The sequence below is a fragment of the Ceratotherium simum genome, chromosome 24 (assembly GCF_057802395.1).
Source record: "Ceratotherium simum simum isolate JZ-2026a chromosome 24, ASM5780239v1, whole genome shotgun sequence".
NCBI lineage: Eukaryota > Metazoa > Chordata > Mammalia > Perissodactyla > Rhinocerotidae > Ceratotherium > Ceratotherium simum.
This window is the reverse complement of record NC_141923.1, coordinates 9,163,686-9,191,496: the sequence shown is the minus strand read 5'-3', so window position 1 is coordinate 9,191,496 and position 27,811 is coordinate 9,163,686. Positions and strand designations below refer to the sequence as shown.

General features: G+C 36.1%; 1 protein-coding gene across 11 annotated transcripts in view; it reads left to right on the top strand.

Annotated features, from left to right (window-relative positions):
- The window catches only part of VRK1 (VRK serine/threonine kinase 1), an 81,874-nt gene extending 62,114 nt beyond the window's left edge, over positions 1-19,760 (top strand). For 6 of the 11 annotated variants that reach the window (XM_087447969.1, XM_087447971.1, XM_087447968.1 and 3 more), the window contains 3 exons: positions 14,429-14,519; positions 15,742-15,813; positions 19,335-19,760. In XM_087447969.1, the coding sequence (XP_087304095.1) occupies positions 14,429-14,519; positions 15,742-15,813; positions 19,335-19,366 (195 nt within the window). In that variant the 3' untranslated portion in view covers positions 19,367-19,760. The remainder of the gene's footprint in view (positions 1-14,428; positions 14,520-15,741; positions 15,814-19,334) is intronic. The other 5 variants (XM_087447974.1, XM_087447973.1, XM_004434249.3 and 2 more) reach the window with 3 other exon arrangements.
- The last annotated feature ends 8,051 nt before the right edge of the window (positions 19,761-27,811 follow it).

The following is a 27,811-nucleotide window of genomic DNA, read 5'->3' as shown; positions in this document are numbered from 1 at the left end:
TGGTATTTGAGAAATTACCATTTGAAAGTTTCCTTGTTTGTTGGTGTGGTGTGTTTACCATTTGAACATTATTTTGCTCTTTACAGAAATGTCATTATGTAAAGCTATGTATCTGTATATAAGAGGATTAATTTTTTGGAGAGATGTTACGAAATTGTGAACTTTATGGTAGAAATATTGTGCAGGCATGTACATAACTCCTGGTATCACTGTAATATTTAGATTTTATAGGTATTTGATTAACTTTATAGGTATTTGATTAACTTTATAGGTATTTGATTAACCTAAAATTTTGCTGATTGAGAAGTAAAGCTCTCTGTTACAGTGAGAACTTGTGCACTGCTGTTCCCCTTCCTTTGCAAGGCACTGTTTGGACCTTTGTGCTGGAGAGAATTTGGTTTCTGCAGGTTGGCTGACTTTACAGCTGAATAGGTCATTCTGCTGCAGAGCTAACATCTGTGACCTTATCATTCTCTTGTGTCCTTGGGTAGTTCACAAATGGAAATTTCCTGTTGGATCATCCCCTACATGTATACAGCTTCAGTTAGGGGGAAAAAATGAATACCAAATTGAACTATTAGGAGATTTCCTTCATTAGTTTACTGCTTTGTTTTGGTCCTCATGGCTGACACAGGGTTATTCTTCGTATAAAAGGAAATTATAAAAGTTAAGATTAGGTAAGATCATGAAGCTGCTTGATAGCCGTGTAACTGTAGATTAATTATTAATTTTGTTGACTTTTTGTCTTTTTGTTTGTAAAGTGAAAGAGTTGAATCAGACAGTTTTTTTTTAAAGATTTTTTTTTCTTTTTTAAGCCCCAAAACATTTTCTTCAAATAAATTGTAAATACCCCATATCTAAAACAGATAAAAGCAGAGTTCAACTGCCTGAAAAGTTGGGGGCTCCCTTTAAGGAAAAGCGTTCTCGTCTGAGAAATTAGTATTCCATTTCTTTTTTAGCAAGGGGTGTATAATCAAGTCTTTTTTTGCTCTGGTTACCAGGAAGCTCAGAGCTAAATATGATGCTTAATCATAGAAACTGTATTAATCCTTAAAATTAGCATATTTGCTCCCTCCTTTTTCCTTTGTCATAATTTTTAAATTTTTTTTCAGATTTATTATTCAGAGAATCCATGTTTAACTGTAGTTTTTGTTTTGGAACCCATTTGTGTCTTACAAATCTGTTTTTATAACTGCAAAGCACCTTAGAGATCATTACATGAGTTATACAAAAGTCAAGCATTTGAGCTGAAGTTTTTTGTCTCTCTTTTCATTATATATCGCTTCCTCCAGCTCAATAGATAACCTTGTCTGACAGCATTTACACTTATAAAAATCTTTGCTAATGCCTTATTTTTTTATTTTTACTTTTTCCAGTTTTATTGAGATATAATTGACTGTATAGGTTTAAGGTGTACAGCATAATGATTTGACTTACATATATCATGAAATTATTACCACAGTAAGTTTAGGAAAAAAATAAGTTAAAAAAATATATATGTTCTTTGTATTTATCAGACTCAAATCTCTTTTGGAAAGGGGTTGGTTAAACAATTCAATATCTATTTCTCTTTATGTTCCTAAGAGATATCTGTTATGGTAAAACCTATAAGCATTAATCAACAATGGAAAAAAGCAAGGTTTTTCTGTCCATTTTTTTTACAGCCATGCTTAATTATGATATGGTATATTTGGAAACTAGAGTGAAATATGAATTTATCCACTTGGAAGTGTTTTCAGCCTCAATAGCCTAAGAGTTTTATTTAAAGCACAGAATCTTGGGGTGACATAAAGCTGAAGAAGAAAGAGTCTGATTATCAATCTGCCCTTGAAAAGTACACAGCCAAAGATGTTCATTGTCGATGAGAGCGAAACACTTGCATTAGAATCTGGCAGTGTGGTTCCAACGGTTATTGGGTTCAGTGTGTACTTTTAAATCAACATTCAACAGTTATGTATAAGGTCTAATTTATGTGCCTGGTCTAGGCCAGGTCCCTGGAGCCACAGAGATCGATAACATGTAGTTCCATCCTTAAAGAATCCCTGCCTGTCCCATCTGGTTAAGAACAGCTCAATTTTCTGGAAGGAACTCACTAAGTTAGAAGGACAGTAATACCTCCACTAGCTATTTTCTTGTAGGGTTTTGATTAAGTTGCTTGCCCAAGCCAACAAAAACAGCTGTTCATTAGACTCTCTTGGGTCTTGTCCCTGGAGGTTCTTGGAGTAGGTTTAGACTGTGGCCCTGCAGTTTGTATTTTATTTTTTATTTTTCAGATAGTATATATTGTTGTTCCCTGTGAATGATGTGCACATACCCTTCTTTCCACCTCCAAGTTTTTTGGTTTTTTAAGTTGTATTATGCTAGTTGGCTTTTCTAGAGTTTCTCTGACAAATTGTTAACTGTTGTTAAATAAATCCCTGTTAGCACTTAGCCTGGAGTGTGGTACAAAGAGTTGAACAAGAGCAAAGGCTTTCCATTGCAATCAGAGGCCTACGGCTGCTCTGGTGGTCGGCTTCCTGTCTCCTTGAGGTGATTGTGCCTCATGCAGTGTGTAATTTATACCAGGCAGCCTATAGTTTAAGTCAGATTACCCAAAATATACCCTCTAAATTGGGTGAAAATCTGTCTAGCTTTTTCAGCATGATAGAGTAATAGAGAGAAACCATATTTTGAATATATGAATTTAGATTGTTGAAGTTGATACATTTCTTTCTGTTTTATAATGGTAGTGTAGCCATAGTTCTATATTTAAGAGAATTTAGTGTTTACTAACAAATCTTTTCCTTCAGTGCCCCATTATTGAGTGCATTATTTTGAATCTCGTCTTATTTGGCTGGATTTTGTCAAGTATTTTTTCTCTCTAAATTTTTAAGTGAAGTTATGACATATATACAGAAAAGTACACACATAAGTGTGGAATTTGAACTTTACAAAGTGAACATATGCATTTAAACATCACCCAGATCAAGATGTGGATCATTACCAGAATCCCAGAAACCTCACTCATTTCCCTCCCCCAGTCATGACCAATATTTTGACTTCGAACACCATAAATTAGTTTTGCCATTTAAAAAAAATTGTAGTAATAGTGCCATACAGTATGTACTCTTTTGTGTCTGTTTTTCATTCATTTGTATGTCTGAATTTCTGTTGCATGTAACAAAAATTTTTTTTTCCATTCCTGTATAGTACTCCATTATATGACTGTATCGTAACTCATTTATCCCTTGTACTACTGATGGATGTTTGAATTGTTTCCAGTTTTTGGCAATTGCAATAATGCTGTTGAGTGTTTTTACAATTTATTTTGGGAAACATATGTATTTCAGGTTGGGTATATATATATAGTGGAGTTACTGTGGCATAGGGTTTATGTATGTTCACCTTTAGTAGATACTGGCAAGCAGTTTCCCAAAGCAGCAATCCCAGTTTACACTCCCACCAGCAGCTTATGAGAGTTCCAGTTGCTCGCTGACACTAGCTATTGCATTTTATTTAACTTTATCTATTTTGGTGGATGTACACTGGTATTTCTTTATGGTTTTAATTTAATCTTGAAAATACTGATTTTTGAACATCTTTTTGTATGCTCATCAGCCTTGATTATCCTTTTTTTTGGTGAGGTGCATTTCAAGTCTTTTGTCCATTAAAAAATATTGGGGTTTCCTGCTTTTTTTTGATTTGCCAGAGTTCAGTACTTTGTATATATATAATATATGTATGTGCACATATTTTCTTCTAATCGGTGGTTTATCTTTTTACTCTCCTAATATGGTATCTTTTGATGAACAGAAGTTACTCATTTTAATGAAGTCTAAATTTATCAGTCATTTTATTTATGGTTAGTGCTTTTTGTATTCTATTTTAGAAAAATTCTGTCTACCTCAAGATCATGAAGATATTGTGTTATTACCAAGAAACTTTATCTTACCTTTCGCATTTAGTTCTACAATTTAACAGAAATTGATTCTGTGCATGGTATGAGTCAATGTTTATTTACCCCATGTGGATATCTAGTTGATCTGAACTATTTATTGAAAAGACCATAATGTCCCCATAGTATGTAGTGGGCTTTCAGTAAAAATATGTGTTTGGGTGTGTTTCTGGATACTCCGTTCTGTACCATTAGCCTGCTTATCTATCTTTGTGTCAATGCACACTGTTCATACTATTGGCTTCATAATGATATCTGATAGTATAAGTCCTCCAGTTTGTTGTTCTTCTTTAAGATTGTCTTGGGTATTCTTGGCCCTTTGACTTTACATTTAAATTTTAGAATCAGTTTATTAATTTCTTCAAAAATGCTTCTGGGATTTTGATTGAGACTGCATTGACTCTCTATCATTTTGTGAAGAACTGACATTTTTACAATATTCTTTATTGTTCCATGAATATGGTATACCCCTATATTTATTTATTTATTCTTTCATTTATCTTAGTCATGTTTTTAGTTGTCTCTATTTATGTAGAGACCATGCGCATCTTCCATGTCTGTTTTCTTCTAACTGCTTAATTCTTAGTCTATTTCTTTTATATCATCTGTGATTATCCTAAACCTTTCCTTCATGTCACTCAGTTGTCAGTTGTGTCTGCTCTGTTTTTTGATGTTTCTAATATATTTCTAAGTTCTGTAATGATTATTGTTCTGTTTATGAGCTATGCAATTTCCTTGTTATCTTTTGTTTTCTTTTTTAATTATTTCTCATTTCCTCAGTCTTTTTAAGCCTTCAATGCATTTTATAAAATTTTCTTCTTTTTCAGAGGACTATGTTTTCTTTCAGAGTGGGGTCTTCAGCTATCTTTTGAACGCTATGATCATTTCTTTCATTTTCTCTTTTTGTCCCTGAGTATTCTAACTTTGTTGGCATGCTTTTTCTCTTGATCTTATTAATACTGAATAGGGATAGCTTCATCTGGACTTACCGGATTATTGTATTTGTGAATCCTTGGCTTTCCCATCTTATAAAACTGTTTTTCTTTTCCTCATAGTTTGGATTTGAGGGCTTGGTGTTGCTAATTGATTTTCTTTGCCTGCTGGTACGTATTTGGGGAGAATTTGGTGAGCTATGGCTCAGCTGGTGCTATAAGCCAAATTATCTGTCTTTCCCCAGTAGTTGCTTCCATTGTCTTCTAGCCAGAAGAGTCAAAAATTTGGTGAAATCTGTTGATTTGTTAATACGTTCTTAGTTAATCACAGTGAGAGAGAGACTTGTTGGGGATCTCTTCTCCATGGCTTTAGCTCTTTATGTTTTTCTTGTTTTCTCCTTTGTCATCTATTCTGGTAAATCCTTGTTTATTGTTGAAGATAATTAGTCCTGAATGATTTTGGTTGTTGTACCCTCTTTCTCCAGGCTTCTTCCCAGTCAGAGAAGAAACAGAATCGCAGGTCCTGCTTTGTTGAGTTACTGTGAGAGTAGGGAGGGTCTCCTCTTTTCAAGTCTTTTTTTTCCAAGGTTCCTACTTACATCTTGTAAATGGGAGATTATTGGTGAAAAATTTCAGAATGGTGTTTACTCCCGTTCTTTTCCCCTGTATGGTTCAGTGGTGTGTAAGGAGCCACGTGTTGCTTCCTGGAAATGTCTGGCTCCCTTCTTGGCTACCACTTCCCAGAGGTTAGCGTGTGAGGCTCTGCCACTGTTTGCTGCTGAAATATTTCTTAATTGCTAATTTTGGTTCATTTCTTCAGATTTTGAGTGGGAGGAGGTTGTGAAATCTTGCCTTCAAAATGTCCGACTCTTTTTCTTTAGCACATTTTAACTTTGTGTGTGTGAACATTTAGAGTTCACTAGAATCTGTGTCTTTCCCCCACGAGAGTGACCCGCATGTTTCACTTCCACTCTCCCAGCTCCTCACAGACCTTGTTCCACATTACAGTTTCCTGAGATTTTAGTTCCAGGGTTTTGTTTTTGTATGCTGTGTCTCATTAGCTCTTTAGAGTTAATCATGAGTCTAACTGACTTTTTTGTTACTACTTTTTTCTTGTATCCATGTCCTTTTTCTTGGATTCATTTTTCAAAGTATGCTCAAATAATTTTTTTAAAGAGGGTTCATGAATGGTAAAGTTTTTGAATCTTGGAAAGTCCAAAGATGTCTATATTTTGCTCTAGTTTGAGAATAATTTAGCTATGTAGAGAGTTCTTAATTTGAAGACATTGCTCTGTTGTCTTCTAGCATCCAATTTTGTTGATTTTTGTTTCTTGTTAGATTTATATGTTTTCCACTCTTGAAGCTTCTTGCTTTTTTCTTTATCCTTGGTGTTCTGCATTTCACCACAAGTGTAGATGTGTGTGGGTTTTTTTTTTTGTTTTTTTGGTGTTTTTTTAAACCTCATTCATCCTTCTCTGTACTTGGCGTGGACCCTTTTCATCTAAAGACTTAATGGCCGTCTTTGAGTCTCGAAAAATTTATCCTCTTAATGTATGTGAGTATTTCCTTTCCATCCATCTCTGTTCTCTCCCTCAGGAACTCCTACTGCATGAATCTGGGAACTTCAGAATCCAGCTTCTTTTCTTCACATCTCTTAACTCTTGTACCAAAGTTTTTTCCTCTGTTCTTAACACTGCACTGGGTGGATCTGAGAGCTTCTTCTAGGTTACTAGTTTCATCTTTTCTGTTTTTCAGTCATATTTTAAGGGAAGTGATTATTTTCTTTATATGTCAGCTTATTCTTCTTTTGATGTTATAGCCTCTTAAGTCTCTTTGAGAGTAGTAATTATGATAATTTTTTCTATTAACTTTTTTGGCACAGAGATAGTTGTGTTTGAGTACAGTATCTTTTTTTGGTTCTGTGATTTTTCTTAGATTTTGGCAATCTTTATTATCTGTTTGTATGTTTTGTTGATTGACTAATTTTAATAGTGAGTTTCCTCAACCAAAATTGGAATGCCTATTGGTTTAATGTAGTTTTCATTACAGATGTCTGCTTCCTGTGATTTCAGAGGGTGAGACCTTTGGCCAGATAGCTTGTTTTCTGGGTGTTAGGACTCCCTGCTTCTCCGCTTCTTTTGTCTAGTCTGGGAGGGCACTGTGCCACAAATGCCTCAGGTGATTCTAATGCAGATGCCAGAAAGGCAGGGCTGGTATCCTTGCACCCCAGACCAATTAAATCAAAAGCTGTGAGGGTGGACTCGGGCCTCAGGATTTTTTACAAGTTTCCTAGGTGATTGCATTGTGCAGACACAGTTGAGAACCACTGCAAACTAAAATTTGAGTATCTCTGAATTCTAGCTTATCTGTAGAAAACAGCCCTTCTGCAAATAGACAAAGCGGATATAGGGCATTAAAGTCTAAAAGACTTTCAATAATAGCACTTACCAGCCACATGACAAGTTTTTATATGTGAGCAGTGATTCACACGTGCCATGCTTTGACCTGGGCTGTAAGAGATATGGAAGGAAATCGGTATCATATATGTGCCTTGAATGGTGCCCAGGGGAATTTATTAGTTGGTGTAACAAAAGAATATCCTTATAAGATATGTTCAAAACTTAGATCGAAAGGACAGTATTAGACCAAGATTCCATTTTTCTTTGATATCATGACAGTTTTTAGGAATTATGTTAAACATTTGTGTGAATTTCTTTTTAATAAGGGATGAATTTTTTTAAAACTTTATTTCTACGGAAGTAATGTTGTCTATCTTGCTCATAAGATTGTTGTGAGGATTAAATGAGGTATATAAAGTGCTTAGAACTATGCTAGACACATAACAAGTGATCAATAAATGTTAACTGCAATATCGTTAATGCCTTTATTTTCACCTACTAAATTTTCTCAGGTCTTTCTGGATTCTTGATGACAAGAAAATAACACACAGAATGTTTTAATTTGAATCTGTTAACACCTTCTTTTGAACTAAGATCTTACATCCTTAAAAAATCAGTTTATGAAATAGAGTGTATTAGGCAGATGTGAATGAAGACTGTCTTAATGTTTCACTTGGTAAGTGTGTGTGTTAGATTGTTTTGAATAGTAAATGATTTGGAATTGGTAAAAGTTGATTTTGCAACAAAAGGCAAGATAGTAATTACTGTGAAATAAAGACTCCAAAATTCATCTCCATAACTTACTTATATTAAAAACGTATAAATCACATTAATGAGTTTGAAGTTAACTTTTTCCCCTGAAGCTGTTGACTGATACTAAAGGATAAAACGTAATTAACATAAAGCAGAGGACTTCTGGGTGCCAAAGAGTTCTGTGTCTGCCATTTTCTACCTGTGCATTGAGGAGTTAGGTATTTTGTGGACATAGACTTATTGGGGAGAGGTCAGGCAGTCTCTTTTTAATAGGAACTCTGATGTAGCCTGATTTACTTTGTAAGAAACTTATTCATGTATGGCTTGAGATCATTTAATTCCCCACTGGTACATAACACAGGGTTTGGTTTTAATTGAAATATTTATCTTTATAGATATTGGCCTCTTTAGTTTGCAGTATTTTAGCTTCAGAGTCTTGTGCTTTTAATTCTTATTTTGAGAATTCCCCTGGGGTCTTGATGGTGCTTGGTACTGGTACTAGGATATCGACTCTTTAAACTTTAGGTTATCATTGAGCTTTTGTGTACTACTCTATATTCTGTCAGTACTTTTAAATTATTTTATGTGTACTTTACAGTAGTGATGTGAGATACATCTGCTTACAAATGGTAAAACTAAAATTTAAAAGAGGTTAGGTGACTTGTCCAGGGCTATGTAACCATTCATTGTTATTATTATGCATTTATATAGCTTTTTTTCACATAGGAGCTCAAGGCACTTAAAAGTCTCCTAGTGATTTTAGGCATAAAATATTAAAGACAATTAAAGCATAACTAGCTACCCATTTGCCTCTCCCCATAAACTGCCCTTGAAACATCTTAACTTTGCTCAAGTTTTATGTTAACGCTGTAGGTCATGGCAAATATGAATGAAGAGGTATCATACTAATTCCAACGTAGAGGAGAATACAGGGACATATTAGTCTTCTAGACCTTAGTTTATTGAATTCTGCAAACATCTTTCAGTTTTTAAGTGACTACCAGGTTGATCATGTTGGAAGTTTCGTGGTCCTTGTGATATGAGTGATGTTAGAATCATGAAAGGCCATTGTTGCCAATAAGTTGAAAGTTGGATTTACTGTTTTCAGAAGTTCTGTTGGGAGATCTTTCCAGGCTGTGATTGCCAGTATTATATGAAAATTTGATGAGAGTAAGTTCTCATGCATGTAGTACTCCTGTAGATCATGTGATCAAGGTTAAGTTGTTTTTCAGCTCATTAACTGAGTGTTTTTTCTGGAAGGCTGAGTGACAGTAGGGCTCTAAAGCAGCTAGTTCTTCAGTAGGCCCAACTTCAGAAGAGACACATGTACACTTCAAATAAGCAAGTAGACGGATTATGCTTACTTTGTTAAAGCAATGCTTTTATTAAAAAACATATTGCCTAGGAGCAGGCAATCAATTCTGATTGCCAACTAGATGAAGTTTTTTTCATTTATTTCTTTATTCTGACAGAGTCTACAAATGCATCAGTGTATTTTGGCAAACTCATGAATTAGCAGTAATTTTTGGTGTACCATTTTTAGATAATTACAGTAAATTCTTCATTCTTCATGGTATCAGAGTGGGCTAGCTTGAACTAGTGAAGAAAATAGATATTTCAAATTTTTGTTAGTCGTGTGTTTAAACATCATCTTTTGCTAAACCCTTTCCCCCAGAACTGTTAATAATTAGAAAATTACTTAAGTTGTACTTCTCTTCCTGATTCCAGAGTAGGTAACTAACAGTGTTGATAGGAGAGAAATAGAAATTTAAACAAACAATTAAACAGCAACAACAACAAATAAAATCCAAGTTTGACCATGAGGTCATGCATGTGTTACATTTACGTATGGATTGATACTTCATGGAATGAAATTCCATGTATGTGGGATTACACTGGACACTTAAATTTACACAACTCTAAAGTGATTTCTTATAGGGCTTACATAAATACAAACAGTTTTAGAAATTTAACTTGTGTGTGTTTTGTTGTGTGTTTAATGTTTTTATAAAAGCTAAAATTACTCTTTTGCTTTAATCTGTTTTGTAGTGTCTGTTTCTCAACTTGAGAATGAAGCATGTAACCATGCCAGGCACACAGTAGCTGCTTAGTGTGGTGCTCTTCACCTCTGCAAAGATGGAGGGCAGTGTTATTGTGGAAGGAAATTGCAGTATTCATTATTCTTATTACTGTAGGCTTTATCACTGAAAGTCATTTAAAATAATCACTTTAATGCATTCTAGCAGAGTATTTTTAGATTATTCTTCAAATTCATCTGCCACTCTTTTTAAGTTACTTATTCATTTCCTAACCCACTTCCCATCTTTTCATTTCTTCTCCTTCCAATTATGTCTGACCTTTTCCTCAAAACTTATGTGTAGTTACTTCATGTCCATTTAAATACTGCACAGTTTTTGAGGGGCTTGGGTAAAATATGAAGTTATCTCTCTGTTATTACAATAGTAGTTGAATAGTTGCTCAGCAGGTGCAGATCCATAGATATTTATGTGTAAAATACCACGCTAAACTCAGTGAGGGTTTGACAAATGAGGAAAACCATATTGCTTGCCCTCAGGGAGCAGAACGAAGGAGAGAAGTAGGAGAGAAACAGAGAAGAGTGTGGAATAAGGTATGCCAAGTACATATATATGTGTACTGTAACTCCTTAGGAAGGGATGGGTGTGTTAAAACAGAGGCACAACAGCTGGGAACTGCTGCTCCCTACCAACAAGTCACATAGGGAGGCAGCATAGTTCTGTGGAAGGAAATTGATAAGGACAAAGAGCTCTGAGTTCTAGTCTTTCACCGTCACCAGCTGAGAAACACTGAGCAGAGTCCCTTAGCTTTCTTCTGTCCCCAGCCTCAGTTTTTCCTGTCTATATAGTGAATTTTAACGAAATCCACTGATTTTGTAAATATTGTGGTGTAACACATGTTTGCTTTACCTTCGTGGAAGATATGTTTTATCTTTTTTTTTTTCGGTTACTATTGAGTAACAAATATTCTATTTTTGGTTACCATTAAGGAAGGTAATAATAATTTGTAAACTGTATACATTTGCATGATGATTTCAAGTGGCCTTAAATAAATAAAATAAGACTAACTGATTAGTGCAGTCAGTGCTTTGAATCATATACGGTACCAAACATTTAAAAATTGTAGGCTATATATTCTAAGTTTTGATAATAAACATTTATGACTTTTGTAAAAAGAGGAAAAAACCAACAACAGTCCCTGAATACCCATCTCCTTTGATATAGCCATGAATCTGATTGGCTCTTTTAAGAGGCTTTTGAAAGCATCTAGAAGTGATCTTTTGATGTTTGGCTTGGGAAGCGAAAAATTGGTCTTCGTTTTTTGCCCCTGAAGATTTTTATTCTCCTTTTCCTTTAAAACAGTTTTAAGTCTCTACCTGGTCTCCAATCAGTGTTTAGACTATTAGTAAATTTTCAGTCCAAGTGCATCTAGCTGATTTGTCTTCCTGTTTCTAAATTGGAAGTGAGAAGCTGCTAATTAACTAAATTTTAGCCTAGCATATCTGAACACTTCAAAATTACAATTTGTAATATATACGCTAATGCCCTTTGAAATAAACCTAATTTTTTAAAGATAGTTTAGCCGTGTTGAATTAAACGAAAACTCTGTCCTGTTTATTTTATGTTATTCTTGTGTGTCGTACAATATTTTGGTTTCATTTATAATTGCAAATAAAGGAACCTGTGAGACCTGGTATGGAATATGACAGAATCAGAGATTAGCATAGTCACTTTGCAAAGCCGTTTTCTGTTCAAAGAGAACCAAAATATGCACTATCTGAAGCCTGAGATGTTGACAAATAACAACATATGAAGCATTTGGAGATAATCAGGAGAAAGAAGCTGGCAGCAAATTGTTTGGAATGTTACTCATTGCTTTATAAAGTGAATAACATACTTAGATACTATTAAACTTGCAGGTTTTTTTTTAATTGGTCTTCGTCTGTACATCATTGACCCTTTCTGTCCAAACTACATACGTTGTCAGAAAAGTTGGGCAGGAGATACTCAGCTGAAGTGTGGATTAATGAAATTCAGTGCTTTACCTAATGCATACTGCTTAAAACACAGGTGTTTCTTTTGTTGGTTGAATACTGTCTGATTTTCATTCCTGTGTAATTTACCTGCATGGAGATTAAGAAAGCTCCTTTTTATTAAATAAGCTTGAAAACAAGATGAATGCACTAGGTTCTTGGGTAGAATGTATTGGATAGCTCCCTTTATAATGAGCATTTAAAAATCTGCCCTCCTAAAACTGGAAAATGCATTCTTTCCTGTATGGAAAGCAATATAGTACTGAAATATTCCTCCTTAATTTTGGTCCGAATGAACAAAAGTGTCTGTGTTTATTCCTGCCTAATGCATCACAAATCTGCTGACATGCTAACCTTGGAGTCTTGGCTGGCGTTAATCAGGCCTGTGCACCGGCAGGAAAGATGTACCTAATGCACTCCATCAGTACAGTTTGCATATGGAAGTTCTCACAGGGGAGCTGCCCTGTGCCAGCTGAGGGTTACCTGCCCACTGCAGTTATTGTATGTAATTATCGAACCAATCTGTTCAGCCCAGCAGGGTTTAGATGGTAATCATGAAGCAACACTTTGGAAAAGAAAGATGTAAGGCACTCTCCCCTTCTCTCATCAGTTATATGAAGTTACAGATACTCTTATAGCTATTTTTGAGAAACAATACCTGCATATACAAATCTGCTAAATGAATGCCTTTTAAAGTTTCTTCAGGTTTAGTCAAGTTGTTATTTTTGTGTATGTGAAGCATTTTCTTTGGGAACATGGTGGGTATCTCTGAGTTCTAATCTTTCTACAGCCACCTTAAGAATACTTTGAAACAGGGGATTAATTGTAATACATAGATAATAACGGTTCTGACCATTTGGAGGTTTTAAGATACTGTGGTTTGAATAGAGTTGAGCTTTCCCATGTAGTTCTCTTTGGAACAGAACCCATGGTTGCCATTAGGACAGAGAACAGTGTGCTGTCAGCAGGTATTATGCTCTTTCATAGCTATACACAGAATGGCCTGAAGCAGGGAACATTCTAGATGAAGTTTAACTTAAGGCTAATTGTTAGAAAATATAAGCAAGAACATTCTGTTGCGTTGTGAAATTTGGAAAGTATCAGATGATTTCCTAAATGGTACAGACTTATTTCAGGCAACCTAGAGAAGCTTTGAGTTATAATTTGGATTTTAACACATTTAAGTTTGAGACTACATGGGGTAAAGTTATATGAAAAATACAATGTTTTAAATTTATTACTAATGTCCTTCTATAGTTATACCTACATATAGAGATGTTAAGTACTTTAAAAACTTTGCACAGGACTGAACTAGTTAGGAAATGTTGTAATGATAGAAAGTAATAAAAAGAAATTGAACGACAATTTGGGAAGAATGGATGGTGACAGAATATTGGCATTAACTCCTAAGTAACACTCAACTAGAAAAATAAATAGAAAATAGGAAAGAACTGAGAGAATGGGGGAAAATCCAACTAGTTTTTGAGATTTTAGGAGCGCTATGTAATTTTAAGACCCTTCCTTTACAGTAAGGTTTATGACCCTCTTAAACTTTTTTTTCTTTTTCCTTTGAGGAAGATTAGCCCTGGGCTAACATCCGTGCCCATCTTCCTCTACTTTATATGGGACGCTGCCACAGCATGGCTTGACAAGCGGTGCATCGGTGTGCGCCCAGGATCCGAACCTGTGAACCCTGGGCTGCCGAAGCGGAGTGCATGCACTTAACCGCTATACCACCGGGCCAGCCCTGGCCCTCTTAAACTTCTAATGAAAAATATACCAAAAGAAAATTTATTAGAAGTTTGCCATTATTGATTCATGAATAGAATTTTACTACCAATTTGTAAAGTATAACCACTGATACAATGTATGGGACAAGGTGTATATTTTCCCATTTATCGAGTAGATTTACCCCCTCTCCCCACCATACACATTGTAAAATGGGAGAGTAAGTATCATTGGCCTGCATGAATCAAATTTGTAAAACGCTTTGCTTTAAAAGAGAGTTTCTGTATAACCAGTCCTGATGGTTAAAACATGGCTTTCAGTGATGAACTATGTGAAGATAAAAAGTTAGAGGTGGGTATAACAAATATAGCCACCATCCAGACCAACTGTAAAGTTGGAGGTTCTCTTAATCCCATTTTCTTCCATCCCTCATCCCTTCCCTTAAATCACCACTACCCTGAAGCTGTGTATCGTCTTTCTGTATGTTTTGACACACCCACACCTGTATAGATTCACATATATACTAATATATGGTAAGTCTGTATATTTGCTTATTTGACCATCAGACCACATCTCTCTCTCTTTTTTTTTTTTTTAAATTTTTGAATGTAAGAAGCGAAAGAAAGAAATTGAGGAAAGTGCAGAACCTAGTGTTGAAGATATGGAATGCTCAAATACACAGACAAAGGAGGCCACACAAACTCGTAAGTTGAATAGTCTTGCTTGTTAACTTGTTCCATATATAAACACAAATTTCATCTCCTTCCACTAGATAAGGAGTTAACTATTTGGGTCATAATATTGTGATTTTATAGTAAAATATCGTGTGCGAAGACCTTATATTTGTGTGGTATGTATCATAATGTCTCTTGTACACACGTTGTGTTATTTGCTGTTCACGGTAATCAGGAAGTTGGGAGCTACTCTCATTTTGCAGATATGGAGCCCGAGACACTGAGCATTTAAATGACACAGCCATTGTGAGAGGGTTAGGTGTAGAGAGCAGAACTCTTAATTCTCAGGCCAGTATCTTTCTGTTTCCGCACACTGGTCCATGTGTGCATGTATGCACTCTGGGGGGATAGTACATGGCTTACCGCAGCTGCCTGATTGTTCCCCACAAAGTCTGCTAGCTCTTCTTGTCTCTCAGTTAGTTGGGATGCAAGGAATTAAAGCCTCGAATCATCACTTTTCAAAGCCCTTGGAGCAAAAAGCAAGGTATACAGTCACTTCTTGGCTCATAAACTGGTGCTGAAGGCACTTCCAGTATGGAGTAGTTCCAGAAATGGCATTAGCAAAGGCAACATGTGCAAAGGGCAGAATGAGGTTGGACTTCGGTCTGGTTAAGAAAGGGCCAGTCTGTGATGTGTAGGCACACCTATGGGTGGCTCAAAAAAGGGAAGAATGTGTGCCAGGTTTCTTAAGAGATGATTTCCTTGACTCAAGGAAGAAACATGCAGTGCTGGCTATAGTACCATTTTGTTTTTATAGATGACATCTCTTCTCTGCCTGCCTTTTGTTTATTATTTTGTTGGTCCTGAAATGTTTCTTGATTTCTAATAGAAAAGGCTTATTTTTGGTAAAAATTTCATTAAAGCATAAGTGCCCTGTTGAGTTAGGCCAATGATATATTTGACAGTGGCACCGGTGCATATTTGTGGAAAGCAAAAATTCCTCTTTCAAAGAGAATCATCTTTGCCCTGATTTTATTAACATTTTCTTCGTTATCTATTATGGATAGAACATCCCTAGGTTTATGTGAATTTACCCAAGAGAATACTTGGGACATTTGCAGGGGAGTCTATAGCTTCATTCTGGAGGCTGCAGGGTTTGGAGTAGTCCCTCTCTCTTTTCGGCTGCCATCTTCCATTCCCTACTGTATTTCTTTTTTTCCCTCCTCCCCTGTCTTGTTCACTTTGTTATTAGGAAGTGAGGAGTCCCGAGGAGCAGTACATGGAAGCGTGTCTCAGCCAGAGGCTAGCAGCAGCAGCTATGACAGTGAGTGGGAGCAGAATTAAGGAGCGTTTATAGAGTAATATTCTTACTTGAAAAAAAAGATCTCTTAAACTTTGAAACTGGCAATTTTAGTTTAGGAAAGGTCTTACGTTGCTACAGTAAGGTTGATCCCCATTTAGACCAAAGCAAATTCACAGCTGTTTGTGGCAACGACTCACACCTCTCTTACTGCTGGGAGGTCATTTGTTACATGAACTTTGCCTAATGAGCATCAGAGGTATTTGTTTTGATACATAAATAATTTTAAATTCGACTATAATTATGAAAAATGTTTTTTGTACCTAAAATTTTAATTTGAGGTCCTTATACTGTGAAAAAATATATTAATTTATATTTTTTTAATGGCAAAACAAGAGAGTAGTCTCCATTGCTAATTTAAGGAGAACAATTCAGATTTTTTTTATATTAAAAAAATAAAAGAATAATCAGTCTCTCCCTTAGTTACATAAACTCTGAATTGCTTTATTTAAATGCTGTTTATTTTCCCATTGTAATTCATTTTTTCCCCTAAAGTATAAGTCTAGTTAAGGTACTTGACTATCTAAATGTTCAAAAATGAGAGAAATATTACATGATAACCTGATATGGTAAAATGTTATCGCTTCTAGCATAAAAAAGAAAAAAACCCCAAAAACAAGAGTTCATGAAAATGTATGTATTTGTATTCATCAGTTGAAAGTAACTTGAAGGAGAAGGTGCATTGTTACGTTTGATTTTTTTTTTAAAGAAATATATAATATAATTCAGTGAATTCTGTGTTTTAGAGCTTTAAGATTTTGTGTCATAAATGTGTTTCAAGAATGGTTACCTCTAACAGCGGCTTTAGAAATGTCAGTTTCTTCATTAACAATTTTATTTTCAAACACAATTTATGGTTTACAATATGGTAAGAGATTTTTCTCACTGTGTGATCTTTCAGAATGCTGTGCCTAGCAAAATGGGAGCAACTTTCCTTTAATATCTATTTAGACCATTTTAAAAACGTGTATAATTTTCTTGATACACCTAAACTCATTTTGACTAGTTGGGGGTCTATTGTGTAAGAACACGTTCTGAAAGCTTTCAAAATGTGTATTGTGTAGGTTTTCTCAAAGAAAGAGAAGGGGTGACAGGGTGGTTTTCAAGAAGAACAGAGGCCTCTAATCCTTTTATTTTTATGTAAGGCGTAATTTTTACCAATTGAGAAAATTTGGTTATTTGCTGCAAGTAATTTTTCCCCCACAAAATGATAAGCCTTAAAAAACCATGCATATTCTGGCATTTCAAAACCATGCCAATATTTCAGAATTGTACTAAAAATGAGTTAACGTAGCCATGATATTTATGGCTAGTATACTTTGTCCCTACTGTTGATAAAATGGACAGTACTCAGCAGCCTACTCTTATTGGTGTTATTTTTGAAGTACCTTGGATTTTGGACCATTCTTGAGGATTCTCTGAGGAAAACATGATTTATGTTTAACTCTTGAATATCTGTGGTCAAGAAAGAGGTTTTTTTAAGGGCACCCTACAAAGAAATCTCCCACTTGTTTTTTTCCTTCTGCATTTAAAATCACAGAAGAGTATGCCAAACTTGTATATTTTATTTTTCAAATATTACATTTTACATATTAGTCTTATGATTGGACCTTTTACCAATAGTAGCATATTATGAAAACGAGTATATATATATATATATTTTTTTTTAAAGATTTTATTTATTTATTATGTTTTTTCCCCCCAAAGCCCCAATAGATAGTTGTATGTCATAGCTGCACATCCTTCTAGTTGCTGTATGTGGGACGCAGCCTCAGCATTGCCGGAGAAGCGGTGCATCGGTGCGCGCCCGAGATCGGAACCCAGGCCAGCAGCAGCGGACCGCGTGCACTTAACCGCTAAGCCACGGGGCCGGCCAAAAACGAGTATATTTTTTAAAGAGACAAGAAGAGAAATAGATTTTTTCTGCAACAATCAGAATTGATTATTAGGGAAAATATTGAATTGATAAATGCAGCAAAGTCTCCAAGTTGCATAATACTGATTATATAATAAATATAAACCTGGTGGCCCGGGTTCAGATCCTGGGCACGCACCGACGCACCGCTCCTCCGGCCATGCTGAGGCTGCGTCTCACATACAGCAACTAGAAGGATGTGCAACTATGACATACAACTATCTACTGGGGCTTTGGGGAATAAAAAGGAGGAGGATTGGCAATAGAGGTTAGCTCAGAGCCTGTCTTCCTCAGCAAAAAAAAAAGAGAAGCGTTAGCACGGATGTTACCTCAGGGCTGATCTTCCTCACACACAAAAAAAAGAAGGCTATATCACAAAAATTGAAGGAAAAACTCAAAAGTTTAAACCAGCCATAGTATAGGCCATGCATTATGCTTGGCAGAAAAAAGATATTCATATAAGTTTGAAGTTTGCTTTAACTGAAGTGTATGGCAATTGAATAGAAGCTAGAACTTGGAAAAATAAAAAACTCTGATTTTTAAACTAATCTTCCAGTTAAGTAACTAAATAAACCTTTAATCAGAAAACTTTTAGGAACTGTTTATTATTAGACATATGTGGTAGATATTTTGTCTGAGATTCAAAGAATGTATTGTACATGTCAGACAAGAAGTATTGATCTCTTTGTTGTTTAGTGCATTCATTGATTAGTTACAGGCTCCCTTGCTGCCCCTCGCACTTGTACCGTTGCTTTTTCCTGGCAGACGGAAGCACAAGGTAGTGGGAAGGTGCACTTCCTTTGCCAGCACTAGGCCGTCATGATCAGGCTTCAACATATCCTCTGATTCTGCTGTGCTCGAGTTGGAGGTGGCATGGGGTGGTAGTTGGGAACAGAGTCTGCTTGGTGAGGCAGAACTCCCATGCCCCCAAGAAAGAATCAGTGATTTATTCCAACCCGGGAATAGTTGGATATGAACTGTCTTAAGATAACTTAGACCAGCATCAGATGTGATGCTTTTCTAGAAGGCTGCTCAGTTGGGATCTATTTAATTCTTAGTGGAAAAGACTGCATTTTGGAATAGCCTGGTGCTCTCTTGCCTAAAGAGTACAGGTAACATGCTTTAAAAAGCGACACATTTAGAATAAAATTCCTTGCTTCTCATAATATGCGTAAGCTCAGCACTTCCCTCAAGAGATGAATACTTATCTTGCTGCTGTGGTTTACATTAGTAGTTAATGTTTTAAATTGTACAATAAAAATTTGGGGGAGAAATCTTTCAGTACCAGTGTAAATGGGATGCGTTGGACCCGTGGAAGAGTGCTGCTGTAACGTAAGACTAGAAGGTAGATTTTGTTAGCATATTTTTTGACATATTAAAAAACTGACACAATTTCCTGAGATTTTCAAGGTATTAACAGTTTTATCTTGGTGTATGAATTTCATCTCCACAAATCATCATATAGGTTTTTAATATTAATAACAATGTATGGAAATACTTATATTTCTGTTCTTCTTTGCTTTTATAAATTAATGATTAATGACTTAAATTTCTTTGTTTTCTTTTCAAGGTTCAAAAACCAGAAAGAGAGTCCAGAAGTAAATCAAATGCTGTGAACCAATTTTTCTTTTCTTCTTTTCATTTGACTTTTTCCTTTTTTTCTGCTCTAAGTGTTTTGTTTTCGTGTGAGTCTTAAGGGGTGGGGGTAACAATGAAATACCTATGTCTTTGAAAAGCAAACTTTTTTTATTAAAATAAATACTTAGTACAATTTATTAAAGGCTAATTTATAAAGTTTCAAAATCTCTAGATTACACCCTTTAAGCTATCACCACGCTGTATGTGTTTGAGGTTCTGGAGTACGTATAAGAAAAATTACTATGACATGTACTTCTCTAATCATTGTATATTTCCCAGAGTATATAAAAGCTATGACAAAGTCCTTTTAAGGAAACACAGAACTTAAAAATAAAAGTCTCTTTTTGCTTGATACAAACACGCAACTTGTGGCCATAAGATTTGGTTTGTATTGATTTTGTTCAGTTCTACAAGCATTTATTAAGCACTTGTAATATGAAATGACAAGTACAAAGAAGGGAAAGGATTATGAAAGAAAAAGTGGAATAATAAGTATATCTGTGAGAGAGAAAATATACATGTTTGAAAGTTAGATTACATAAGAATTATGTAAGTATGCAAGCTATATGATAAGAAAACATGATAAATTATCAAGTGGTGGTGTGATCAAGGATTTTATAGACTGGCTTCCTTTAAGGAAATCCTGTGGGGGGAAAATATATATCTTATTGTCATTTACATATTATTTTTCTTGCAAGTTTCATTTTTTGTGGCATATAATATTTGTACAGTAAACAAGCACGTTAGAGCTGTAGTGATTAGAAATTTTAAAATGTCAGCTTTTTGTAGTTGCCTTGGGAACAAAAGCTTGGAATGTAAACATTTATGAACAATTTCAAGATTTACTTTGTTAGCGAAATTGGGATTGGATTGTATTTTTTCTAAAGGGTGGTACACCTTACCATTTGTGGCATGTGCAATGTTTTTAGATGGTGTAGAGACACACTTTTATTTAAGTATTTAAGCATTTATTTTAATATGTATTCAAAATGTAAGTAGACATTAAACTGGTTATTTTTCTACAAGCCCAAAGTAGGTATTCCAGTTTTTAAAGAAGCAAGTTGATTTGAAGAAAATATTAAGTAAATAATAGTACAGGTGGAATGTAGACATATCAAAAATTGTCAAGGTTGTACCAAGTTTAAGCAACAGACTGTAACTTTTGGCTCTGATGTGGCTACTTGGTTGTCACGTGAAGCGCTTACCACCCTAGTGGTCAGATGCTGAAATATGCAAAACAGACCTGCAGACTTGGCTCTGAAGGTTAACCTTGTAAATGCCTCCTGAAGTTCTAGGGCTATGTGTCTTTACAGAATAGAGAACTAGATTTTGGGCAGAGACTCCTTCTGTATTCTGTAGAATGTTCGATTTTAGTGCTCATCAGTGTTATGGTCCCAAGTTTATTTGTAACACTTAAATCAACTCTCAAGTGCTGTTTCAAACACATTGACGCTTAAAATAGGATAAAATGTGTGTGCTGTGTTTCTGTGTATATGCCTTAGCCTTTTTTATTTTTCAAAACACAAAAACATAGCCAAACCTGTTGGTTAAATATTAAGAAAACAAATATTTCTTCACATATTGTTTTTAACAAGTGCTGGCATTTTCTCGAATGTTTCTCTGTTGGCAGAGCTGCAGAAATGAGAAACTAGTAGCCCTAGTGGCCAGTTGGACGTGTCAGCTGCACCCTGGTTCTGCTCTTCTTCTGTCCCCTACCTTACACTGGTGTCTCTTACCCCCTTTATTTTTAAACATGGTCAGATAACCTCCTTGTTATTCAGAGTTAGGCTTTTTTTCTTGCCTTTTTCAGTTCTATATTTCCTATTTTAATCTTGCATTGTTTTTATTTTCTTTCCAATCTCTGCATTCGGTGGATTCTGCCATTCTTCGTTCTCCCTTCGCAGTCCAGCTTCCCTCTTCCAACACGTATTCCTAGCCCCACTTTGCCTGCCTCCTCTGCCGCTGGCTTATGTCCTTAGCGAGCTGAGGCTTTCTGGTCTGTGGAGGATCGACATCTGTGCCAGGCTCTTGTCCTTCCCACAGCAGGAGCTATGTGTGCTCTGCATTTCCAGAAAGTAACTGATAAATCTTTGGTAACCAACTAAGCCCTGAAGTAAAATAGCTTCTAGGTGTTCTTCAGTAGTGATCTCTTAAGACAAATAAAACGCTAATAGGCCAGAGCTATAAAACCCCAGTTACTTATCTGAGTTACTCAATTGAATGTGCTTATAAAGACGTTAGTTGCACAGTAATAAATTAGTAGTGGAAATATAAATAAATTATATGTATTTATGTGTGTCTGCATATATATGTCAGCATTATATGCTTATTCTTTAAAATTCTATTTTTAGTGCTCTATGTTATTCTAGTTATCAAGGTGTATTAATAACACATGGTCATTGTAGAAAATTTAGAATATACAGTAAAGTGTCAAAGGACAAACCAGCCATACTACTACCACCCACAGGCAACCGCTGGTAATGTTTTGAAACATTTTCTTTCAGTCTTTTCTATGCATTTTTATCTTTGAATAATTATCATACTTTATATAAAGCTTTATATTCTGCTTTTAAAGCTAACATTAAATACTTTCTATATTATTAACTTCATAAATATAATGTTTATGTTTCCATAATATTTTTTATTATGGATTTATGATACTTTCATAACTATTTCCTTAATATTGGACATTTAAGTTTTTTTCAGTATTGGGATATTATAAACAATATTCTTGGATAAAACTGGGCAGAAATCTTTGTCGACATGTACAAATATTTCCTTAGATTTTCGAAAGGGAATCACTGGGTCAGAGACTATGCAAATGGAAGGTTATTGATTTATGCTATCAACTTGCTTTGGAAAAAATCCATCAGTTAACACTTTGCCCAGTAAATGAGAATGCTCAACTTTTAATTTTTTTTTTTGGTGAGGAAGATTAGCCCTGAGCTAACATCCATTGCCAATCCTCCTCTTTTTGCTGAGGAAGATTGGCCCTGAGCTAACATCTGTGCCCATCTTCCTCTATTTTATATGTGGGACGCCTGCCACAGCATGTCTTAATAAGCAGTGTGTAGGTCTGCGCCCAGGATCCAAGTCTGTGAACCCTGGGCCGCTGAAGCAGAGCATGCAAACCCAACCACTATGCCACTGGGCCGGCCCCCTCAAATTTCATTTTTGTCATCCTTGAGTATTACTAATTTTTATAATTTGATTTTTTGTTTTTTGTTTTTTTTTGTGAGGAAGATCAGCCCTGAGCTAACATCCCTGCTAATCCTCCTCTTTTTGCTGAGGAAGACTGGCTCTGAGCTAGCATCTATTACCAATCCTCCTCCTTTTTTTTTTTCCCCAAAGCCCTGGTAGATAGTTGTATGTCATAGTTGCACATCCTTCTAGTTGCTGTATGTGGGATGCCACCTCAGCATGGCCGGAGGAGCAGTGTGTGGGTGCACGCCTGGGATGTGAACCCGGGCTGCCAGTAGCGGAGCGCGCGCATTTAACCGATAAGCCACGGAGCTGGCCCTATAATTTGATAAGGTAAGTTTTTTTCTAATTGCTAGTGAACCTGAGCAATTTTTTATTTGTAAACTAGTCATTCTATTTTCTCCTTGATGTATTTGTTTGTACTGTTTGTATAGTAATGATCTTAACCCTTTGTCATGTTTGTTGCTGACTTTTTCAGTTTATTTTTTGTTGATGATTTATTGTTTTTATAAAGTTTAATTTTTATGGCTTTAATCTATTGATCTTTTTCGTTGTAATTTCTGCCCCTGTTTTAAAATAGTTTCCATCCTGAAATCAGAAATATTTACCATGGGTTTTTCTAGGTTTTTTGTTTTAATGCTTCTAAATTTTTAATCCATATTTATTTTGGTTTACGTATGGCATGAAGTAAGGATCACAGTGGATTTTTTCCCAAATAGCTAACCAGTAGCTCCAGTACCATTTGTTAGATAAATTCTGTTCCCCACCTCCTTCCATCCTGGTTTGTTTGTGATGCATGCTTTATTACCCGTAAGTTCTTACACCAAGATCTGTTTCTGGACTGTCCATTCCATTTCATTGATCTGTCTGTTCTTATGCCCGCACCACACTGATTTAATTAACACCATTTAACTTATTAATTCTTATTTATTGCCCAAACCACATGAACAGAAATCACAAGAAAGAAGAAATTCACTGACCCTCTCACCACCAGTACAAAATTCAAACTCTTATCCTTTGGCTATGTTATTTTTTCCTGTTTCATGCCTACATGATTTTTCATGGTTGTAACAGTTGCTTAGAGAAAGTTTTGTGGTTTTTATAAGTTCCACAGGTTATTCTGTACCTCCTTCATTCATTATGCTCTGTTGGTATAAAGAGTACAGGACACACCGAAGAAATAATATTGGGAAAGTATCTTTAGAGAAATAGAGCCTCACACCCTATATTAGTGAGTCTGTGCAGTATACTGCTGACCAGATGGGTAGGCAACTCTCCATCACTTGAGTGTTATTTTACAAATAAAATACTAATTCCACTATACTAAGGATGCGTTATTCATATAATGATGAGTTTTCTTTTATTATGACAGTAGCATTTTGCAACTTATGAGTAGTAGTTCTAAATTTTTGTAGTTTTGGCTTGTCATTAAGTTAACCTGTAAAATTTTTGTATTTAGCAAATTACAGTTTTATTTATGAAGCACTGCAAATGATCTTCAAAAGCCTCTTTCCTCTTTTTGGCTTAGTTAAGTCCAACATTAGTTACAAGTCTGAATTATCAAGAGTATGAGTGGAGATGATCTATAAGATAGTCTTTGTGCCTGGAGTACAGAGGCAGGAAGGTTTTTTTTTTTTTTTAATGCACTCATTTTTTTGTAATTATTTTTTTATTGATGCCATAATAGTTTATAACATTGTGAGATTCCAGTTGTACATTATTATTTGTCAGTCACCATATAAATGTGCCCCTTCATCCCTTGTGCCCACCCCCCACTCCCTTCCCCCTGGTAACCACCAAACTGTTCTCTCTGTCCGTGTGTTAGTTTATCTTCCACATATGAGTGAAGTCATACAGTGTTTGTCTTTCTCTGTCTGGCTTATTTTGCTTAACATAATACCCTCCAGGTCCATCCACGTTTTTGCAAATGGGACGATTTTGTCTTTTTTTATGGCTGAGCAGTATTCCATTGTATATATATACACCACATCTTTATCCAGTCATCAGTTGAGGGACACTTGGGTTGCTTCCACTTCTTGGCTGTAGTAAATAATGCTGCAATGAACATAGGAGTACATAAACCTTTTTGGATTGTTGATTTCAAGTTCTTTGGAGAAATACCCAGAAATGAGATAGCTGGATCATAAGGTATTTCTATTTTTAATTTTTTGAGGACTCTCCATACTGTTTTCCATAGAGGCTGCACCAGTTTGCATTCCCACCAGCAGTGAATGAGGATTCCCTTTTCTCTACATCCTCTCCAGCATTTGTTGTTTTTTATCTTGGTGATTCTAGCCATTCTCGGGGTGTAATGTGATATCTTACTGTAGTTTTGATTTGCATTTCCCTGTTGATTAGTGATGTTGAACATCTTTTCATATGCCTATTGGCCATCTGTATATCTTCCTTGGAAAAATGTCTCTTCATATCCTCTGCCCATTTTTTGATCGGGTTATTTGTTTTTTTGTTGTTCCGTTGTGTGAGTTCTTTATATATTATGGAGATTAACCCAGGAAGGGGATTTAAAGGCGTGAATCCAGAGTTTGGAGGGGGTGGCAGTAGTCTGAAATCAGGTCCCATTTTTCTGTAGGTTGTCTTTCTGCTTCTAATATCTTTTAGAAGCAAGTGAAAAGTGATCACATTTATGTAAATGAACACCTTGTAACTACTGGGCTACAGTTTGTTTAAGAACGGAAAAGTTGCTGTCTTCAATATTTTCTGACCTTGACGCAAAAATCTTACTACAGAAGTTCATGATAGTCCTTGGTATAATTCATGTGATAGATGCCCTACACACTTCCTCAAACTTTCTTTATAAGGGTCCAATGTATGTTAGTACTTAAAAATCAGAGTAAAGCAACCAAAGGGTCTGCTAGTCTTGAACGCTGGAAAGTTCTAGGGCAGTATATCACCGGGAAAGATACAACTGGGAAGTACATACTGAATCTGTTAAGTTGCCTGGTGAAGAGGGAAGAGAGTAATAGTTTACTCTAGAACTTTTCTAGATAGAGAAATGTGCCTTCAAGATCCTTAGGAAGACCTTTATGTTCTGGGCATTTTAGTGTCCTCTTCCCCCGCCCCCCAAACAGTTTTGTTCTTTTGTCTTCATTTATTTCATTAACTCTAATAGAACATTTGGTGCTAATGCATGAGTCAATTCAGCTGGAGAAGTATGGTGCACACGCTAATCTGTTTGTAGTTGCAAAGGTATGTGACCTGGTCCCTGTGCAACACTCCCCCACCAACCCCCTCAAGTGTCTAGTCCAAAATCCTTGGGAGATGTTTAAAAGCTTGTGACAAAAATATGTAATTTACCCTACCATTGATAATTTAAAGAAGGATCATTTAGAGGTTTCTTAAGATAGTCATACAGTCACAGTGGGTTTTTAAGTTCCTAACCAGGCTTTTGAAAGAAATTGTCTGTATTCCAGGTGCTACAGCCCCCAAATGAGTCTTTGATATGTCATGCAAAGTGTTCAGAAAACAGAGGTGGCTGAAATTACATCAAAATGCTTTCCAAGGCCCTGTCTGTTCTGTAGAGGTCAGAGAAACCGCAGCCTGTGAAGACACGATTCGAGGTCAAGAATCCCAGCCCCCTGCTTTTCCCGGTGAGCTGTATGATGCACACAGAAAATGTTTGGAAGGGAGGGTCGAGCTAAGTGAACAGTCAGGATAATACCTGGTTGGTCTTTTAGCAGCAAAATTGGGGGAAATATGAAACTTTTCAAAACGGTGGGTTTGGGTTTTTTTTTGGTGTTTTTGTTGATATCCCTATTTGAATGTAAAGTCCCTAACAAAAGAAGCAAACTGCCTTTAGACTGCATTTACTGCTCCTGATGACTCCAGTTGTGTGTAAATATTAGAAAACAGCAGGGTCCTGCATTCCAAGAATCACTTGAGCGGTGCCACGAAGACAAGTGTCCTTACTGGTATTGTAGTCACACTCCCCGCTCTCCTGCTGTTTCTAATCTGTGCGCACAGCCGTGAAGAAACCGGACTGACATTTACAGGCACAGCAGGGAGACTCTTGACGAGGGAATGTTCAAGACTCCAGTACCTCCGATTCAAAGTGGCCACCACACACGATAAATCTTCACAGGAGAGCTGGGCTGCACTTCAGCTGATGCCATAATGAGGGGATCTGTAATGAAGCAAAGAAGGAGAACATTTTTTTCCCTTCTAAGCTCAACTTTTTAGCAGTCAGATATTCACGGTTGTCTTTTTCAGACCTAAGTATGTAAAGGGAGAATCTACTTCTGTATCGGTGAAGGATCTTTCCCTTTGATTGTGCCTTTTGGAGGGTCTGTCCCCTCCATCCTCACTCATCAGTCCCCGCTAGGGTTTTATAGGAATGTTCCTCCGTGCATAGCACTTACCCATCAACTGTGAATAAAGACAGAATTTCCTCCAGTCTGCTCTGGCTGGTATGTAAACGAGGGGCAGTTGCTTTCTGACTCGAGTTTGACAGACTCTGCTCCCTGTTTTGTCCCAGTGAGCTGCCAGATTTGTATGCCATCATACCAGTAATGCAATTCGGTTTGCTGCACATTGTCTGGTTGACTTCTCAGTTAAGAGTTTCTTTCCCTATGGGAATAAGACTAGACAGACTGTCATTTGCTATTACTAATTCTGCTTAGCATTATCACTGGAGCTTTTTTTGTAATTAGCTATCTTAGTTGGCTCTTAAATTTTAATAGCCAATTGAAGCTACGTTTTAGCCAAGTTCCATATCTAAATTGCATTCAGCCCATTAACAGAGTTGGTTAAAAGGCTGTTAAAACAAAAGCCAATGTAGGGTGGTTCGCGCTTACGTCTTTGCAGCAGTGGCAACGCCAGCCTCCCCCGAGTTCTCTAAAGGAACTTGCTCTCTTTGAGCAAAGTTACACAAAAGCTGGACTCCACTTCCCAGTGGTGACAAATTAACGTTGACAAGATTTTTAGTACATTACTATATTCAAAAATGTCACTGCCTCCCCCCTTTTCCTTTTTGTGAGGGTTCTGTTGGGGTTTGGTTTTACTTGGTTGATGGTGATGGAGGGAGGAAGAAAGGGGCATTTAATATTCCAACTTAACATTGATGGGTTTTGAGAAGTGAATAATTGAAAGGATGTTTTTCTGTATTTCAGCTGATCAAAATTATTAGCAAAACCATCTGAGGCACCTTCTGGTAGAATTGTAGTCTTGCTGGGTTTAGTTTGTAAAACATTC